General features: G+C 36.5%; 1 protein-coding gene across 2 annotated transcripts; it reads right to left on the bottom strand.

The window, feature by feature from the left end:
• Positions 1 to 15,765: 15,765 nt before the first annotated feature.
• LOC129433927 (hypermethylated in cancer 2 protein) lies at positions 15,766 to 22,137 on the bottom strand. Of its 2 annotated transcripts, none has more exons than XM_055192656.2 (2): positions 21,997 to 22,137; positions 15,766 to 18,903 (listed from the first exon to the last, which is right to left on the bottom strand). In XM_055192656.2, exon 2 carries the CDS (start codon positions 18,870 to 18,872, stop codon positions 17,460 to 17,462), a length of 1,413 nt encoding a protein of 470 aa, XP_055048631.2. In that variant the 5' UTR covers positions 18,873 to 18,903; positions 21,997 to 22,137; the 3' UTR covers positions 15,766 to 17,459. The 2 variants fall into 2 exon arrangements, with proteins under 2 accessions (XP_055048631.2, XP_055048633.2); XM_055192658.2 differs by lacking the exon at positions 21,997 to 22,137 and adding an exon at positions 21,835 to 21,977.
• Positions 22,138 to 22,173: the final 36 nt, after the last annotated feature.

Below are 22,173 nucleotides of genomic sequence, written 5' to 3'. Positions count from 1 at the left end.
AACACAATGCTACAAATGAGCGAGCTGACTAGCAGACAAGATGGCCGCCAGGTGCAGACGTTGACCTAAATTGGCCACCAGCGCGAGAAAAAACATCTATCGAGAAAAAAATCTTAGCAACTGACATGTGACCAATCGTGAGTCGCCATGTAAGTACAAACTTTTCACCAGGATGATTCCGTACCCTTAAAGTAAACTCTACAATGCTACTTTTTTGTGATACTTTTCAAATATTTTTTCATATTTTTCTATTATTGGCACACATAAATGTACAATTTGAAAAAATATATCATCCCCTTTTTTGAAGCTTTATAACTAACATCACTGCTAATATGCTATATACAGTTAGTATGCGAATAGGTCCCAAACAGGTCCCAAATGGCACACTCCGGACTTGTGGACTTTGATGACATCATGTAGTCCCGACCTTAGTGACCGTTGACACGAGGGTGCACCGTAGTCTTATTTTGGGCAGACTTGAGCGTCACGCCGGAAATAGGAAGAGAGGTGGTGTTGTTTCAGACTCCTCCCATAAGTCGTCTGATTGCTCTTTCGCAAGGACTTCTGGGTTGGGAAAGCGTGTGTAGCCTGCAGCAGTGCGGGCTTCGCCGAAGACCGCTTTAAGGATGCAAAGGGGGCGCTGATGAGCACACTTCAGAGCGTAAACATGGCAGATGGGACACCATACAGACTCGTAGACTAAGCGAGACCGAAAGTCCACATGAAATGCGCCATTTGGGACAGGACCTAAAAGGTACAAGAAGGTACAAAAGTTGTCACTGGGGCGGTACCTCTTCCAAAAGTACACATTTGTCGGATATGGACCCCATATTTTTATTGTATTGATGTCTATTTAAGTAATATACTGTAATATGTATTATAACTGCTCTGTTTTATTTATTTATTTATTTATGTATTTATTTATTTTTATTTATTTATTTATTTATTATTTCTTGTTTTTATTTTATTTTATTTTATTTTATTTTATTTTATTTTATTTTATTTTATTTTATTTTATTTTATTTTATTTTATTTTATTTTATTTTATTTTATTTTATTTTATTTTATTTTATTTTATTTTATTTTATTTTTAAATTGTTGAAATGTTAATAAAAAGATGCAAAAAGTACACATTTGTACCCAAAAGGTACCTCAAAGGTACACATTGGTACCTAAATGGTTCCATACATATTAGGACCTTCTTAAAAGGTACTGTCCCAGTGACAACTTTTGTACTTTTTTTCTGAGAGTGTACACAGGTTCGTCTATTTGTAACGCGTCGTTAACCGATAATCGGCAATTATTCTGCATTCGTGACATCTGGGGTTATCAAAGAGGTCAAAAGTTCAGCATACTGCCGATCTGACTGGCAATATCTACAGATGCTTTTGTGTCTGGGCTTTGCCGCTTTGTTTTGGTGTGTGTACGAGTGTGTGTGGGTGCTTGTGTATTACCCTGTGATATTTTACGACTCCATTGTGTTCGGCCTTGTGTCTGCAAGTACCGTCTCTTCCTCTTTGGGGTAGAAGGCAGGTCAAAGCTTGAGCAAGATATCTCGGTTAAGTGATGCATTGTTCGGTCTTTGTCTCTAGGAAATTGCTGTGCGGATCGCTATAGCAACATGCGTTTGAAGTACAGTTACAGGAAGGCAACCGAATTTAGGGTGACAAAGAATCGTCGGGTAATTCAACAAAGGTTTGTCTAACTTAATATTTCACAAAAGACGCCGGCTAACCAGACCAAGTTTTATAAATAAGGTACTCTTATATTTTTCCGCTATTCGTTGACTTAAAAAACTAAAACTGGCATATATAGTATGAGTAAAATGAAAAAGCAACTTACAAGTGCATTCCAGGTACATTTTTCCAGCATATGTTTTGTCTAAGAATCAAACCCATGACCTTTTGCGCTGCTGTACCATTTAAGCTTCATGAACTACTATCTTATTCCTTGTTTTTTCATGTCTGGTAAGCTGAAAGATTAAGCATTCAGTGGTCACAAATCAGGAATAAGGCCTAGGCTAAAAATATCCACCCTGGTTCTCCTTTCTGTACCCTTTCTCATCTTGGTGCATATTCATCCTCATACCCGTGGGACAAAAGAAAGCGGAATAAATGATTTATTGTACAAGGAAGAGTATAAATCTCATTTTGGGGGAATGGAATAAAGTTTGGGCTAAAATATATATCATGATTCAGCAACAAATGGGAAATTAGACAGTCAGCATTGAAGACATAAACTCTTGTGCGAGCTGGCTAAGAATCTTTCCTGGGTTTAGATCTTAAATGTCATTTAAAAGATTAGTGCATTTTCTTAAAAAAAATCCAGATAATTTACTCACCACCATGTCATCCAAAATGTTCATGTCTTTCTTTGTTCAGTCGAGAAGAAACTTTTTTTTTGAGGAAAACATTCCAGGATTTTTCACATTTTAATGGACTTCAATGGACCCCAGCACTTAACAGTTTTAATGCAGTTTAAATTGTAGTTTCAAAGGACTCTAAACAATCCCAAACTAGGCATAAGGGTCTTATCTAGCGAAACGATTGTCAAAAATATGCACTTTTAAACCACAACTTCTCATCTTCCATCGGCCGCAATACGTCATCACGTCAAGAGGTCACGGATAACGTATCAAAACTACGCCCCAGTGTTTACAAGTGTGAAGAAAGAGGAACGTTCCGACGTTGTTGTATGTGGAATGATACTAATTAATATCTTTGTGTCAGTTTATTGTTTTAAATGGTCCGCAAATGTGCGTTTCATTAATGTAACACATAACCTTTTGACGTCATTACGCAATCACGTGAGGTCGCGCTGGCTCGTCACACAGCCGGAGGAAGACGAGATGTTGTGGTTTAAAAGTGCATATTTTTTATTTTTCCTGCCAAAAATGACAATCGTTTCGCTAGATAAGACCCTTATGCTTCTTTTGAGATCATTTAGAGTCCTTTAAAACTGCATTTTTAAGCTGCATTACAACTGTTACGTGTTGGGGTCCATTAAAGTCCATTAAAATGAGAAAAATCCTGGAATCTTTTCCTCAAAAAACATAATTTCTTCTCGACTGAACAAAGAAAGACATTAACATTTTGGGTGACATGGTGATGAGTAAATCTGGATTTTTTAAAAATAAAATGGACTAATCCTTTAATTGTGTCTGACTTTATTCTATATATTGCATGCTTTAGTAAAAACAGTAGTAAAATGTGTAGTAATAACGCCACCCGAATTGGAAAAGAATTGGAGATATATGATTAAAGATACGTGAATGGGTAACAATCCTAGATGCTAAATTGGGAATTAACTGTAATCGATAAAATTGTTCATCAGGGATGCCAAATAATAGCGTCAATTCGAGAAATAACCAAACTTCAGTATGATGAGAAATATATGTAAATAAAAAAATGCGGAATATAAAAATATAATTAATATGAAAACTAATGAAATATATATATATATATATATATTAAAAACATGGATATAGGTTTATCCATGTTTTTAAGGTGCATCTCTTTGTGTCATTTTATGTATTGGTTTCTCAATTTTTTATGGTCGCTTGGAGTTGGCGTTAGATTTGTGGTTTGGTTTAGGATGTCATTTTATGTAACAAAAAGTTGTTATAACCTCAAACCCAAGCAACAATGGTAATAAAACAGAAAACAAATTGAATAAACTGAGAAAACGACACAAAAAGATGCGCCATATTAAGTGAACAGGAAGGACTGGCGTATCATATGAATGCAAAATTTGAATTTGGTGTGTGTATTGCATGCACAAGTTTCAGTCCCTCCAGAAAAACGCGATCGCGCGATATATCGCATAATCAGCCAAAGTCCGCATATTTATGCGGGCTGCATTTTTTCCAAATACGACGCACTTTCGCTGCATTAATTACAGATTTCCGCACAAAAAGAAAAAATGCGGGGCTTGCATGATTTCATAATCCCCGCATTTTCGTAGCAAAAAGTCACATATTTATTAGCAGAAAGTTGAAAAATGTTGCATTTACTTCCCAAAAGCGCAGCCGTGTCCTCTATTGCCATAGGAACGTTATGAAGTGACGTTATGAAGTGACGTGATTATGTGACGTGAACATCATTGCAGCTTTTGCAGGTTTCCGCAGTTTTTGCAAGGTCCGCACTTTTCGCAAATTCCCGCAATTCCATCGCATTAATTGCATAAATATCCCGCATATTCCATCGCATTTTTTAAGAAAACGTGCCGCAAAATCAAGGATTTTTGCCCGCAACAATCACAAAAAAACTGCGTTTTTCTGGAAGGACTGAAGTTTTCAGTGCACCTCCATGAGACTGGGCTCAGTTAACTATCACACACACCAAATGTCTTATGAATGACAAATAACCAGTGCTGTAGCTTTTATTCTGGGCCTTGATCTTTCTTCGTTCCCATCCTTTACCCTGCCAGCTTACCCATTATAGATACACAAATACAGACAAACACAAATGGGGCCCTTGTAGAGGCGATGTTTTAATAATGAGGTGATGGTATATTTACTATACCTGTCGACAGGACCGTGTCGGTTGCACAATCGCTCTACAAAATTATCAAAAGGCTGTCCGCCCTTATAGCACAACATCCTGTTTTACTTTTTTACCCTTTTTCCTGTGATTTCTATTTGATAACATCAAAGATCAGGATACATTTACCAAACAAAAGTCAAATGCTTACACAATCAGACATCATTTACAGTAATGCACTTTCAGTCAATAGGGCATTGCAACAGTATAAACAATACACGCTGTTTCGCATGACCTAATATGAGACTATTGTGATAAGATCCATGTTGGAAACCTTATAGACATTATTTTAATAGTGATCATATAAGTGAACGTATAAAAGTCGTATAAAGTAGAGCTGCAGCGATATATCAGCCAATAATCGATGTTGGACGATAGAAGCAATCTTTCACACTACTGGCTATCGGTGTTGGGGAAAGTTACTTTTAAAAGTAATGCAATATTAAGTTACTTCCCAAAAAAGTAACTAATTGCATTACTTAGTTACTTTTCATACTTGCATTACTTTTAAGTTACTTTTGCGTGACTTTTTCTTAGTGTGCTGATGCTTGATCTCTTTCAGGCCTTGCGCGTGTTTTTTATGACTGAGTAGTTCTGCATTCATAAATTGCATATTTCCATCGCAAAAATGTCAAGCTCTTGCCTGCCATCTCCGTTTCTGACACAAACTGTACCCGCACAGGTGCGCACACATAGAGTTTGCGTAATTATACGTGACTACGTTCAGTTTAATTCAGTACATAATTTTTTTAACTGAAAGTAACTTGCATTACTATAAAAAAACTCATATTAATGTGTACATTTAAAAAGTAATCCATTACTTTACTCGTTACTTCAGAAAAATAATATTATTACGTAATGCGCGTTACTTGTAATGCGTTACCCTCAACACTTCTGGCTTTCGGCCAATAAAAATAACCCATAGTCATGGCCGATATATCCTGTCATGTAATAAAGAGAAAGTCCGCACACTGTTCTTCTCCCTTTGTTTATAAAAAGTAAAAGTGGCAACGTTTTGATCAAAATATCTTCATCAGGCCTTTTGATCCTATGGAGCTTAAGGGGACATGGAGCAAAAATTAAATAAAGTTTAGTTTTGCGTGCACACATGAAACTATCACGTGCGCACGTGAACCTTTCGCTTACGATAGTTTCACGTTCGCACGCAAAACTAAACTTTAAAAAAAAAACGGAACATGAAGGTTTCATGTGAGCACATGAAACAAAACTTTAGATTTTTTTATTCCAATGTCACCTTAGGGGCTCGGTATGATCCAGCACCTGGCAAAATAAAGCGAATGTGCATTCTTTAAATTACCCGATATATCCTGTCAATCAAAAGAGAACAGGAAATGCAATGAATTTAAGCTCTGTGTATAGAAATATAAAGAAACATCACTAGTTTAATATTAATCGGCATTATATGAATGAATAATAATAATTAGAAAATTCAATTTTTTAGAATTTAGTTAATGCAAGTTTAATATAACCACAAAACTATCGGTATCAGCAGGTATCAGTCTGAATAATCTGCAGTATTGGTGGAAATTGTTTTTATCGGTGCATCTCTAATATAAACCAATGCAAATCCATCCAGAGGAATTGCTAGTAATGTATAACTAGAGGTTTATTAGATCTTTGGAGCTAAAATAACACACATTTGTGTAAGGAAGTATTCATTTAAGGAAAATTATGAACATCACATTTTTGGCTTTTAAAGTCCCATCTTGACACATTCATTATAGATGTATGTAGTATAAACAGCATATGTGTGAGTAAAATCATAAAAATTTTACATCCAAACTCTTATAAATTAAATTTAAATAATTTCAAGAAATTTCAAATAATATTTTCTTTTCCACCTTTTATAGAATGGCTCCAAGCTGTCACTGGGACGGTTCCCTTTAAAAGGTCCTAATATGTACCCTTGAGGTACTAATATGCACTCTTTGGTACCAATATGTACCCTTGAGGTAATAAAATTAACTCTGTAGGTGCAAAGGGGGAACTTTTTGAAATGGTACCACCCCAGTGACAGCTAGGGACTGTTTAACAAAATACATTTTGCTTACATTTTGCGGTTAATTTTTTTTAGACTTTTAAAACATCTAATAAACACTAAACCGTACTCCAAAACACATTGTGTTGCATTTCTTCATCTTGGATGATTGTAATGCGAGCGTTCTAGTTTTGTCACGCCGCATCATTGGCTGGTGGTGTAGACACAGTGTTAGGGTGATGGCTGAGTTCAGGGGTGGATCCCTCCGGCCCCTTTGACAGGCACAAACACAGAGAGTTGCTGGTGACCAGGACGGTCCGAGGGTGTGGAGATGTGGGGGGAGTTCACAGAGGTAAAGCACAGCCACTCCCTCTCCTCAATAGCCCTTCATTCTGGGCTGTTGTCCTGCTGAAGGGTAGGCCGTCCCGCCGGAGGCCGGGCCAGAACCGGGAACAAAAGACAAACTCAAAACCACATCACGACTCTCAACAGCTACTTTGTGCCTTTTATTCTCCATATTCCTTTGTGTGTGTGTTTCTGACCTAGCTAACTTTCTCCTATAGCTATAATAGTCGAGGACAAAATGCCCACAGTATGTTATCTTTCAAAACTTCAATTTGAGAATGTTCACTGTTGTTTCATTTTTTATATTTAGGTCTATGCTACACAGTCATATAAAAAGGGACAATAAGTGTTGGGGGTAACACATTACAAGTAACATGCATTACGTAATAATATTACTTTTCTGAAGTAACGAGTAAAGTAACGCATTACTTTATAAATGTACACATTAATATTTGTTACTTTTTCAAAAAAGTAATGCGAGTTACTTTTTTAGTTTAATTAATTTGATTTAAAAAAAATTATTACTGAATTAAACTAAACATAGTCACATTATGCACTCTATGTGTACACGCCTGTTTGGAAACAGTTTGAGTCGGAAACTGAGATGGCAGGCCAAAGCTCGACATTTTTGTGATGAAATATGCAATTTCTAAATGCAGAACTTTTTAGTCATAAAAACACCTGCAAGGCCTGAAAGAGATCAAGCCTCAGCCAAGAAAAAGTAATGCAAAAGTAACTTAAAAGTAATGTAAGCATTACTTTCCATGAAAAGTAACTAACTAACGCAATTACTTTTTTTGGGAGTAACTTAATATTGTAATGCATTACTTTTAAAAGTAACTTTCCTCAACACTGATGACAATTAACCAATTTTATGGACCAATAAATCATCAATGAAGCAAATCCTGTTAAATGCCACAACATTTTTTCAGCAAAGTCCTCAAAGGGCACAGAAGATTTGCATGAATTGTCGAGCTGCAAGAGTTTTTTCCCCCGGTTAAAGGAGGTTTACCGTATAGGATATTAACCAATTTTTTTAGCCTTTTACCTAAATTTAGAAAATACTTTTTATTTCGGCATGCACTTAGAGGGTTTTTTGGTTTTCGCCAACTGTCCCTATAAATAAAGCCACTAATAAAAAGAATAGTTGACCCAAAAATGAAAATTCTGTCATCATTTACTCTCATTTTGTTACAAACTGTATAAATTTCAGAGGCCCGATTGACTTGCATAGTATCTTTCAAAAAGTACAGCTTCACACCTAAATAGTTCATAAAGGGTACCAAAAAGTTCATATTAGTACCTTAGGGGTACATATTGGCATTTTACTGCCCCAGCTTTTGTACCCTTCGAGCAGACAAAAAAAATGAGCTTTAGCACTTAATATACATTCATCAAATACTTTTGCTTCAAATCTGCCTAATCTGGGTCTCAGGCCATTCAGAAATACAGGTTTGTTGGCAGAACCCATTAAAGGCCACAACATTTTTTCAGCAAAGTCCCCTAAGGCAGTGATTCTTAAACTTTTTCAGCGTGCGACCCCTTTGTGTACGGTGCATTTCTTTGCGGCCCCCCAAAGAAAATTTATGACAAAAACAGTTCTAAAACTTCACATTTTAATTAAACAAAACATTAAATTATACAAAGTAGTGCTGCCTTATTTTTTTAAGGTTTAATTACACAGAATTCATGATAAATTATAAAAATGTCATAAAACTGGGGCCCCTTGGCACCATCTCGCGGCCCCCCTGGGTGCCCCGGACCCCAGTTTGAGAACCACTGCCCTAAGGGTACAGAAGAATCACCCCAAAATTACAATTCTGTCATCATTTACTCGCTCTCATTTTGTTACAAACTTGTATACATTTCTTTGTTCTGATGAAAACAAAAAAGATATTTTGATTGATATTTGAAACCAAACCTATTAGAGGCCCCATTGACTTCCATAGTATTCCTTTATCCTATAGAAGTCAATGGGGCTTTTGATGACAGAATTTTCATTTTTGGGTGAACTATCCCTTTAACGAAAGATACTAAATAAAAAAATGTGTGTGTGTGTGAGGGATCGGTGTTACAGTTTAAACTTGCTTCTGTTCTTGTTTTAGTCTTTATATTTTGTTGGTCCATCAGGAATATTTATAAGATACCAAACACACACGGTGCAATATGCTGATAAGGCAAAGTATTTGTGATGAATGTGTGTTTCTTCGGTGCGAGCGAGCGTGCACGTAGCACATTGCATTTATTACTGATACGGAAACTCGTACATCATAAGCAGACAACAACGGGACCTTGATAAAGTAACAGTGGTCATTCCAGACCACACACATTGAGATTTTACTGCCAACAGGCACAGTGCATTATTTCTACTAGTGTAATGTGCTATGGTATACTGTGCTGTACAATAAGCCTCATTGACCTTTAGATTGCCCTTTATTGTGCAAACACAGAAAACAGCATCGTTTTTGTCTGTTTCACTTGGTTTCCACCTTGTAAGCTGGAATGTACAAGACAAAAGTTAAACTCTTCAATGCATGCTTTCCCAGAGATCTCTGATGCGCCGGTGCAACCCGGCAGTGGCTGTCAAATTTAAACCAGCTGGTACTTTTCTCAAACACTGTAAGAAATGCTAAAAAGGTTTGATGACAATTAAAATTTAAATGCACTGGTCCCTAGCTGTCACTGCGGCTGTACCCCACCCAAAAAGTACACCATTGTACCTAAAGAGTTCATATCAGTACCTCTGCAGTGCATAATGGTACCTAAGGGTGCATATTAGTACCTCAGAGGTACATAATTGTACCAAAATAGTGCATTTTAATTCCTCAGAGGTAGATTATGGTAACAAAAAGTGCATTTTAGTACTTTAGAGGTACATCATGGTACCAAAAAGTGCCTTTTAGTACCTCGGAGGTGCATAATGGTACCAGAAAGTGCATTTAGTACCACAGAGGTGCATAATGGTACCAAAAAGTGCATTGTAGTACTTTAGAGGTACATAATGGTACCAACAAGTGCATTTTAGTACCTCAGAGGTACATAAAGGTACCAAAATAGTTCATATTAGTACTTCAGAGGAACATAATGGTACCAAAAAGTGCATTTTAGTACCTCAGAGGTACATAATGGTACCAAATAGTTAATATTAGTACTTCAGAGGTACATAATGGTACCAACAAGTGCATTTTAGTACCTCAGAGGTACATAAAGGTACCAAAATAGTTCATATTAGTACTTCAGAGGAACATAATGGTACCAAAAAGTGCATTTTAGTACCTCAGAGGTACATAATGGTACCAAATAGTTAATATTAGTACTTCAGAGGTACATAATGGTACCAACAAGTGCATTTTAGTACCTCAGAGGTACATAAAGGTACCAAAATAGTTCATATTAGTACTTCAGAGGAACATAATGGTACCAAAAAGTGCATTTTAGTACCTCAGAGGTACATAATGGTACCAAATAGTTAATATTAGTACTTCAGAGGTACATAATGGTACCAACAAGTGCATTTTAGTACCTCAGAGGTACATAAAGGTACCAAAATAGTTCATATTAGTACTTCAGAGGAACATAATGGTACCAAAAAGTGCATTTTAGTACCTCAGAGGTACATAATGGTACCAAATAGTTAATATTAGTACTTCAGAGGTACATAATGGTACCAAAATGTGCATTTTAGTACTTTAGAGGTACATAATGGTACCAACATAGTTCATTTTAATTCCTCAAAGGTACATAATGGTACCAAAATAGTGCATTTTAGTATCTCAGAGGTGCATACAGGTACCAAAATAGTTCATATTAGTACTTCAGAGGTACATAATGGTACCAAAGTACATTTTAGTACCTCAGAGGTATGGTACCAAAAAGTGCATTTTAGTATTTTAGAGGTACATAATGGTACCAACAAGTGCATTTAGTACTTTGGAGGTACATAAAGGTACCAAAATAGTTCATATTAGTACTTCAGAGGAACATAATGGTACCAAAATAGTTCATATTAGTACCTCAGAGGTACATAATGGTACCAAAATGGTTCATATTAGTACTTCAGAGATACATAATGGTACCAACAAGTGCATTTTATTTTCCAAAAGGTACATAATGTATCAACAAGTGCATTTTGGTACCTCAGAGATATATAAAGGTACCAAATTAGTTTATATTAGTACTTTAGAGGTACATAATGGTACCAACAAGTGCATTTTAGTACCTCAGAGGTACATAATGGTATCATAATGTGCATTTGAGTAATTTAGAGGTACATAACAGTACCAAAAAGTGCATTTTAGTACTTAAGAGGTACATAAAGGTACCAAAATAGTTCATATTAGTGCCTCAGAGGTACATAATGGTACCAAAATAGTTCAGATTAATACCTCAGAGGTACATAATGGTACCAAAATAGTTAGTACCTCAGAGGTATATAATGGTACCAAAATGGTTCATATTAGTACTTCAGATATACATAATGGTACCAAAAAGTGCATTTTAATTTCCCAAAGGTACATAATGGTATCAACAAGTGCATTTTGGTATCTCAGAGATACATAAAGGTACCAAAATAGTTCATATTAGTACTTCAGAGGTATATAATGGTACCAGAAAGTGCATTTTAATTCCTCAAATGTGCATAATGGTACCAAAATAGTGCATTTTAGTATATCAGAGGTACACAATGGTACTAAAATTGTTCATATTAGTACCTCAGAGGAACAAGTGTACCAAAATAGTTCATATTAGTACCTCAGAGAGACATAATGGTATCACAAAGTGCATTTTAGTACCTCAGAGGTACACAATGGTATCAAAATAGTGTATTTTAGTATCTCAGAGGTACATAATGGTATCAACAAATGCATTTTGGTACCTCAGAGATACATAAAGGTACCAAAATAGTTCATATTACTACTTCAGAGGTACATAATGGTACCAAAATATTGCATTGATTTTAGTACCTTAGAGGTATATAATGCATGAATATCTTTAAATGGCACATATTGGGACTATTTTTTTTAAAGGGTACTGCCCCCAGTGTACTGTATTTATTTTTTATTGGTACTCTCTTAAGGTTGCATTTGTTACCATTAGTTAATGCATTAGCTAACATAAACTATGAACAATACTTTTCACCATTTATTAATCTTAATTCATATTAATTTCAGCATTGACTAATACACTTAAAATCACATAAGTTAATGCACAATGAACTAACGTGAACATCTGTAATAGCATTAACTTTGATAAATATTTGTATAAAATAGTTGTAGCAACTAGTCAAGATAAATAATAGTATGAAAAGACTGAGTTGATTGAACTTAAAAATTTAAGGCAGCAAAAAAAAATTTACAGTGTGGATTTTGAGCAACTTCAAAACTAATCGTGGTTGAAGACCATAAATGTCCGACGTATGTGAATAAGTAGCTTTCACGCTTAAAGTTTTCCAACGACATTATTTAAAACAAGACGCGGGTCGACCAAAACATTACCAATGCAAACACTATGCAAAAGCAAGATAACGCAAGGCCGCAGTGAGCAAAGTTTTCTTATTCAAACTCTCTGAATGTTTCTTTCTCCATCTTGCTGTCTGTGTGTGCATACCACAAGCTGCCTGCTTTCTGATAATACCACAAAGAGGATTTCTGTGTTTGTAGATGTCTTAGTACGCAAGTTCCCACCCTGCTCAGAGTGTCTGCTCTCTGTGTTTAGGGTCTGCACGTGGGACGCTGCCAGCTGTTCTTTTCTGTCGAAGCGAGGTTAGAAACAGGGCCTGCACAGGATCAGATAAGATCCCGTAAGAAAGATCTGCAAAAGCCCTCTGTGGCAACAATACGCCACACTCACCACTGCCTCGCATCATTTACATCTGAAAAAACAGTCTTATCTGAAGTGTACTGAAGCAGAGGACTCAGTTCGCTTGTGTGCTGGTTAACAGGTAGATCTGCAATGACAGATGATGGAGTAAATTGATGAAAGGGAATTTTTATTGCTTCGATTTTGCTCTTTTAAAGATCAAGAGATTTCATGGAGTTCTCAGTTAGGTTTATTTTAGATATCAACTTAGTCTCAGATGTTTCTTTTTACCTTGGAGGAATAAAGTGTAAGAGAAATAACTGAGATATTATATTGTGTATAAGCCTAATAATCACAAATGACTGGGATGCAAAAAAAAAAAAAAACACTCGGTAATAACATTTAAAGAAACAAATGCACAATTTAAAGCTAAAAAATATAAGTGACCTATAGCAAAACCCAACACCACAGCAATCAGAAAGTCTCTTAAAGCCCAACATATGCAAAAAGACCACATCGAAAAGTGACAAAATGGGAAAAATAAACTTAATTTTATTAGGTGTTACCAATTAATATATATATATATATATATATATATATATATATATATATATATATGTATTTTTAAGTTTATCCATCTTAACTTTATACAGTGTAAGAGAAATAACTTAGATATTAAAGAAATATCTCAATCTCGTATGTGAGTTTTCATTTTTTTATAAGGTATAATCACACACAAAGACAGACTTTTTAGCGTATGGTGAATTGATATACATTAACTTTTCTCTGTATGTTCACCGATATTTAGTTTTAAGTAAAAATCTATATAGTTATATTTTGCACATTTTCACTAACCATTTTGAAAGGTCCCATGGTTTGATAAAAAAATAAAACAATGCATTATAATGTCCAAAAACTACTACCTTAAGCACAATGCACCTTAAGATGCAAAAAAAAACAAAAAAAAAAAAAACAGGAAAGATGACAAAATGGGAAAATTAACTTGTTTTTAACCCTCCTGGTTTATTATGTGGATTCATGCTGCCACCCACTGGACAAGATAGGAAAGCACAAGTTTCAGAGTCTGATCTTAATGTAACTCATGTTGAGAATGCAATACTAGTGTAGCCTACATCTTACCCAAAAGTATTTATTGTACACTGCGTACATTTAAAAAGGCCTTTTGTTTGAGAAATGGCCAGCATTTCACCTCCATGAGAAATCTCGTGACAATTAATTTCACGATAATGTTACATATTTAATCTCGCGAGATCTCGTCGTCACACCCCTAGTATTTACCATATTAAAAATATTTAAAAAATTATACGCAGAATGCAAGAATTGTTTGCATAATAATATTGCATAGCAAGTGGTTTCCAGCACAGCCAAATTATATTTTGGAACTTTGATCCAATTTTAAATAAATCGTAAATATCTTTGTCTGAAATATGTTTGCATCTACATACTATCATGATTACGTGATGATATAGGGGTGGTTTCCCAGACAGGGTTACTAAAATGCACATCTGAGTGTGCTTAATTTAAAAACAACTTGCACTGACATATCTTAACCTATATCAGTGCCATTGTTTAACCTCAAGATGCACACCAGTATTATTTTTTGTAAGATATGTTTGTAAAAACTACTTAAATGTCCTAATATAACTAAGGCCTAGTCCTAGATTAATCTAAATCCTGTCCGGGAAACTGGCCCATAATCATATAATCACTGTTCGAATTGAGGGGGGCTGGGGTGGTCCCAGAACCCCTGTAAAGCACAAAAATATAAAATAGGGGGGTCCCCTGGTTTTTATTCAAATTAAAGTACTACATGAATTTAAAATTCACATGCTGCGCTGCCACAAAGCAATACTGTCCATTATATGTCACAATTTTGCAATAAACTAACCCAAAAGATTTGTCTAAAATAAATTTAAACTCTCAAGTGCGCCTGTTTTTCTTTTGGAGGAATTGACAGATTGTTAGATTTAGGATTGGATTCGGGGCTTTTAAAATTTTTCTCAAACTATTATTTCACACTAATTTAAAGGAATAGTCTACTCATTTGCAATATTAAAATATGTTATTACCTTAACTAAGAACTGTTGAATCATCCCTCTGTCATCTGTGTGTGTGCGCGTGGGCACTGGGGCGCGCTGCTGCGCTGCGGTGGCATTTGGCTTGGCCCCATTCATTCAATGGTGCCATTTAGAGATAAAGTTAGAAGAGACCAAACACATCAACGTTTTTCCTATTTAAGACGAGTAGTTATACGAGCAAGTTTGGTGGTACAAAATAAAACATAGCGCTTTTCTAAGCGGATTTAAAAGAGTAACTATATTGTATGGCGTAATAGCACTTTTGGCGGTGCTTCGACTCGGCGCAGTAACACCCTCCCTCTCCCATTATGAGAGTGAGAAGGGGAACGGACTTTTCAGGCGAGTCGAAGTACTCCCAAAAGTGCTATTACGCCATAAAATATAGTTACTCTTTTAAATCCGCTTAGAAAAGCGCTGTGTTTTATTTTGTACCACCAAACTTGCTCGTATAACTACTCGTCTTAAATAGGAAAAACGTTGATGTGTTTGGTCACTTCTAACTTTATCTCTAAATGGTACCATTGAATGAATGGGGCTAAGCTAAATGCTATCGTAGCGTAGCAGCGCGCTCCAGTGCTTACGTGCACACACACAGATGACAGAGGGATGATTCAACAGTTCTTAGTTAAGGTAATAACATATTTTAATATTGAAAATGAGTAGACTATTCCTTTAAGGGGGAAAAATAATTAGGGTTAGAGTAAAGGGTAATTTGGGATTTCTTTGATTAAAACGTTGATCCAGGACCAACAAAAAATGTAATCATGGGGGGGCTTAGCTAGGGGACCCCCATAATCTCTAATAAAATTCGAACTATGCATATAATGAAATAATGCAAACATATTATTTATTCCAGTGTGCAAACAATTGGAGTGCTTGTGATTTAACCTAAATTTAAAAAAAATTATTACTAAATTAAAACAAAGTAGGATTGAAATGATCCCAACATTATAAAAAAAATGAAATAAAATGGCAAAGCAAATTATTTGATCAGCATTTAATTTTATTTCATGTCATAACTGAGAACAATGTTATATACATAGGACCTTAAATTCATCAAAGAGTGTGCTTTGGTTTTAACAAACAGGTTGCAAATACTTTAGTGTCTGTATTTTTTTGAAAGCATCTGTAAACCACATTAAACCATAACGTACACAAAGACCTGTACTGAGAGTGGTAATAAAAGCTGCCGAAGCTTCTGAAGGCTTATTGGGTTGTGGAGAATATTGAAATACATCTGAACAAACACAGACAAAACATAGCTGCAAAAACATTGGTTAATGGCGCTTTATGGTTTAAAACTTTATCGGGTGCTAAAATGTTCCCTGAGGTTCGTAAAGGACGTGAATGTAAGTGTCACAGTTTTGAAGTTTAGTTTCAAGTCCATAACTATTAAAAAGTTCCTGAATATTCTCGATTATTTTTTATTGATTTACAGACAGTGTCAAACAAAACAAAAAGAAACCAAACAATGAAGAATCTATTATTTAAAGTACCCTTTTCATATTCGCCAAAACAGCTACAAAACCGGTAACACAACCTCAAAATAAGATTTTGTTTCGAGAGCCCTCCAGCATGCAAAAACATACAAAACACCCAGAGGTAGTTTAAAATAAACATCTCATAAAGAAATTAAAGCACAATAAGAGATGATTTCATATCTAAAAGAGTAAAAGTATGTGATACACCATAAGCAACGTTCATCACATTAATAAAAATATTTACACTAGGTATCGCTTTTGGTCTCATTTCAACACTAAACGCATGAATGACGCTAAATCTAACTTCAATTTTATAAGGACAATGCACATGCCACATCGGTAAAGCAAATACGCACAACATGCCATATAAATAAAGCCATTGGTTAAAGCATTGGGAAAAAAAGGAAAAACCCCGAAATAAAGAAAGAAGACTCAAATATAAACCTGAATCAAAAGAAGCATAAATTAGACTTAAATATTTAGCAAGAATATAGATTTGGTTATAGTTTTACAGTATTTCTTTAGCATTTCAACATTCAATATTTCTTTGGAACTGTACATCAAAACACCCAGATCGCGTCTCTATAGTGAAGTATTGGCTTTCCCCCTGAAAAGTTTACATTAAAACAGGCAGTGTGTTTCCTTTATTCCGAAACGGATGCCAGCTTATTATTTAAAAATCCTGCAAGAAAGCTAACGACTGAAACGTGGAAGACGGCGAACGTATCTAACGCGTAGTCTTAATCTCATACAGGCTTAACAGAGGGTTTGGTTTAATCTGAGGTAGCAAGTTTGTGTATTCAAGTAAACAATCTAGATAGCATTACTATAGAGGTCCGTATCCGAAGCGTAAACGAAATAAGATTCGTTATCAATTACATTCGAGAAGTATCACAGCTGTAAAAACAAAACAAAACATTCGTTCGCTTCAATTCTGAGAGGATTATACGATCATTTTTAAACTACATCTCTAAGTGGATAAACTTTGTTTTTAACTAGTACACACTAATGATAATAATTCATGCACGAGAATATTAAAAAAACGTAATAAAGAGGTATAGCTGGAGTTGGCGTTTTTTAACGTTTTTTCACAAATCTATATCGGTGAAACGCAAATTCAGCTCGTCTTTCACCCAGACCAAAGCTAATATGAAAATCTGAGGTATCGCTGAAGTTTCGGACTCTTTGACCTGTCCTAGGATGGTGAGGTATGCATCCGCATGTGACTAATGAGGTTTCTTTGTTGCGTAAACTTGCCCCCGCAGACCTGGCACTTATACGGTTTCTCCCCCGAATGGACACGCATGTGCTCGGTGAGACGGTATTGCCTGGTGAAGCGCATCCCGCACTCCTCGCACGCGAACGGCTTCAGGCCGAGGTGGCTGCGCATGTGGCGCGTCATCGTTCCTCGCTGCGTGAACATCTTGCCGCAGATGTTGCATGGGAACGGACGCACCGTGTCGACGTCTTTGAGCGACTTCGGTGGGCTTCGCTCCGGGTTCTCGGGAGCTTTTTGCGAGACTCTGGTGACTCCAGGGTCTCCGTCGCCTTCATCCTCCTCCTCGTCGTCTTCAACCTTCACATCCATGTCTTCAACAATATGCGTTTCTACGTGAGATTTGAGGCTTTCGGAAGAAGGAAAGCCCTTTTCACACGGTATGCAAACGTAGGGGTTTTCCCCTTCGGGTTCTTTCAGAAACGTCTCCTTTTGATAGACGAAATTGGTGCTGCCGTTTGGTGTTTCGTCTTGCGTTTTTCCTCCACTATCTTTCTCTTTCTTCACAGACAACTGGACAGTAAACGTTTGATTCTGGCTAAGTTGATTTACACCCTTCCCCAGAGGAATGTAACCATTAACCTTGGATTTTCTGCGAGATCCCTCCTTTTTCCTCTCCTGAGCTCCATCCAAAGGAATGATCCACTTTTCCTCCTTTGGAACGCATTTTCCATTTATTCCCGGGTGCACGTTGTTGGAGATCGTTCTAGGTACGAAAACCTCATTGGCGTTCATCTCGATATTCAAATTTTTCTTTGACAAATCCAACCCCAAGTCTTGCTTTTTCCTCGAAATGTACCTACTTTCAACATTGTGCCTCTTTTTGGGAGGGGTCATACACGTGTACGTTTCCGTGTCCGATGAATGCTCCTCGATTCCCCTGTCGTACAATCGGCTCGAAGATTTGTTTGAGGTAGGAGAGGAATACCTCTGCACTCGTAAGGACATCCCACGAGCCAGGTTACCGAGGGAGCCATTCTGGTTGATCTTACTGGAGCACAGGTTTGCGAGGTCATTGAGCTGGAGAAAGTTAGCTGTGGTGAGCAGCGAACTCAAATCCAGACTTTCGAGGGTCTCGTCGGAGAATCTGCCTGTGTAAATGAAGTCCAGGATCTGTTGGAAAACAACCGGGTCCACCATATCAGGGTCGAGGTGGATGAGGTTGTCGTGAAGAACGAGGGATTTGAAGTAGTGGCTGGTGGCGGCGAGGACGCTTTTGTGGGCTCGGAAAAGCGTGTTGTCGACCATGATGATGACGTCGCACAGGAAGCCCTTGGAGCGCTGTTGGTTGAGCTGGAGAAGCAGCTGACTGGCGTAATTGGGGAGCTCCATCGCCTACCCTTGATGTCTTGCATTGGTGTCACTGTAAGACATGGTTACAAACATTTAGTATGGTGTCTAAAAAGTATGCAAACAAGATGCTTTTATGTGGTACTGAGGTGTCACGTGGTACTAAATGTTTCTTTTAAAGACATAGGATTAAAGCTGAAAAGTCCCTTACAAAATAAATTACCATGGCACCCATAATCCCCCCCTCAAAAAAAAAAAACAAGTTACTACAATACTAATATGGTTAATTTGTAGCCACCATTGACTTAAAAATAATAATAAAATAAAACATTGTTTATATATTACATTTATTTAACTATTGTTACCATCAGTGGCGGCTGGTGACTTCTCTTCCGAGGGGCGCAAATTAAACCATGTGCATCATGCCTCATGTCAAAATACGTGCCTGCTGCACACGCATCGAAAGGATTTATGATAAGTGATTCTCGTGAAATTAGACTTATGAGGTTTTAATGATAAATGTAAATGCTATTAAAATAAGAAGCATACAGTTATAAACATCTCTTCATGTACTATTTTGCACATGATTTTAAATGACATTTACAAACCAATTTTGTTGTTTTTTCCACATTTAAGGGGGAAATTTCATTACCGCAACGTGTCCATGACACGTTCTTTGACATGGAAATATTTATAATTAAAAAATCTAAAAAATAAAAAGCTTCAGTGCATGTTATACTATAAACATTTACAGTAAAAAAACATGTGGTGTTTGGTGATCGTTGGTAAATGTAGAGACAATAATAAGGAATATAAATGTGTCCAAGACTAATTTTCTCATCCTCCGCAACAATTTTCAATCATTGTTTAAGCCCTCAAGGAACTAACATGTTAAAAGAAATTAGTTGGGGGGGACATAATTGACTGTGACACTCAAGATGGCTACCAGGTAAGCAGTTCTTATTTTGAAATTTTGTTTGTCATAGTACATAGACAACTTTTTAGTTCTCATTACCGAAACATGAGTTTGTAAATGCATATATTTAATGTAATATCATTTTGCGTTAATGATAATTTTGATAGTGATAATCTAAAAAATGTAAATATTCTATAAGAAATATTTATTAAATCCTCTAAAAATAATGGTTATAGTTAGTTCAGACCTTAATCTTATATGTGTATTAAAAAAAATGGCTTCAAGGGCTTTTTATCAATTCTGATGCTGGACACTTTCCAAATCTGGATTTCGTGAGAAGCACCTGCTCGTGTTCAAAAAAACACTAAACTCTGATTACGCATGAGATTATGCGAGTATCTGGCAAACGCGAGCGTCTCTTTTATCATAAACCCTTTAGACGCGTCTGCAGCAGGCTCGTATTTTGACATACATCACGTGTGACGCACATACTGACTGAACTCATATTTTGAAATGACGAGCCACACATATGACGGGCTAGATACATGTTGTGACGAGCTTCACATCATCCGCCCTCGAAAAAGAAGTCACCGGCCGCCACTGGTTACCACCACACGAAAAATACTATGGTATATACTATTTACTACAATAGGGTTGTGCCGATAGACGATAGTATCGTGTATCGACGATCTTCAGACATATCGCCAATGGCAGTCTTTCATGGCGACAGTCAAGACGATAGTTGGCGAATGGTTACTACACAGAGCCGTAGTTCACTGACAATCGGGGCAATTTCGCATTAATTATCGCGGACTTACCGCCTGCGATATGTATGCGATATGGCCCAACTTGTCAGGGAACTACGGCTCGGTGCAGTTAATGTCGCGCCATCTGAAACCAGCTGTTGGCGATTTAATACTAATCATGGAACCGGCATTACTGACGTGATGCGCGTGGCATCCAATGCGATATATCGCGCAGCCCCAAAAGTATCAAAATGAAATTGAATATATACCGCAAACCATCGCCAAATGCATATTGTGATATGCGCTATTAAAATTTTGCGAGTCCTTGTCTGTACTGTTGTAGATAAAATAGTTATTGAACCTTACTATAGTAAATACTATAATGTATTGTACTGAAGTATACTACAGTTTATTGTAGTAAATAGTATGCGCGTGACAAACACATGCGATTTATCGTGCAGCCGTACTTCAAATAGTAACATATGGTCAAAGTTTTAGGTGGATAAAATAGTATCTGGCACGTGGATGCTAGTGGAATATGCATGCATGCATGCATGTGCAACTGGGCATGATGGTGGTGATATTTTTTTATTTTTAGATTTCTTTTTTTTTTTAGAAAAGTTTTATTTAACCGTAAAACATTGCTGTTCACACTTTCAGTAGTTGCTGCAATGCTTTTTTCCCTGATATAATTAAAATATATTTTATCGCATGTTTCTATATATTTTCTATCGCATTTTCTTTTAATACCACACAGCCCCAGTAAAATACTAAAGTATTTTTCATGTTGGCATTTTCAATTTCATGTACATTATAACAGTCTGATCACAATTTTAGTATTAACAATTACGCTTGTTTTCATTTCGGTTATCTTGCATTAAGTTTGATAAAATTGATTATAAATGATACACGGTAAAACCCCAGAACAGCGCGCAATGTGCGCATGCGCTAATTAATCAGGGCTGGTCTTGGATTAAAAACTGAAGTAGCGCGCATAATAAACCGTGAGGTTTTATCAAATAAACCTAAAAAACACTCTTTGAAACTATGTCAACTAAACACACAAGCCCGGGCATGTGAAAACACGAGAGTTTGTGAAAACACACGGGCGATTTGAAAGGCTTGTGAAAACATACGGGCGTTTGGTAGTAAAATACACGTATCCGTCTTAATAAATGCGGAACTGCGGACACTAATCGCTTTATACATAAAACGCGTTTATCTGCCTATGTATCAAATGAATCATGTTATACATTTTATACGATGGCATTGATATTTTCGAAGAAGTGTATACTGAAGCATTTAAAGACCGTTTAAGAAAAAAGACAACAGGAAACGATACCTTGCCAGGCTGGTACGATTAGGTAAGCTGAGCAGAAACGCGTTTAATAGCACCACGGTTACACAAATCCCTCCAAACGGCGAACATTTCATCCATTTAACATAACACCGAGGTTTATATCGTATATATGCGAGATCAAAAGTGTATATACATCACAAATACCTTTAAAACAAGGGCAGGGGTCCTCACTTCTCCCGTCGTCATCAAAACGCCATCTTAGGATCCTGTGACGTAGGCAGCATGACCCCTAACCCATCTGAGATCAATCTCACCCCCTACCTGTCCTGCTGAGGTATTACCATGATTTTACCCTTTAACCTGAGTTTTCACTTTAGCATG

The sequence above is a fragment of the Misgurnus anguillicaudatus genome, chromosome 6, assembly GCF_027580225.2.
Source record: "Misgurnus anguillicaudatus chromosome 6, ASM2758022v2, whole genome shotgun sequence".
NCBI lineage: Eukaryota > Metazoa > Chordata > Actinopteri > Cypriniformes > Cobitidae > Misgurnus > Misgurnus anguillicaudatus.
This window is presented reverse-complemented; position numbering and strand designations above follow the sequence as displayed.

Bases quoted from the DNA above. Each gene is read 5' to 3' on its own strand.
- LOC129433927 (XM_055192656.2), bottom strand. From the start codon at position 18,872: ATGGAGCTCCCCAATTACGCCAGTCAGCTGCTTCTCCAGCTCAACCAA.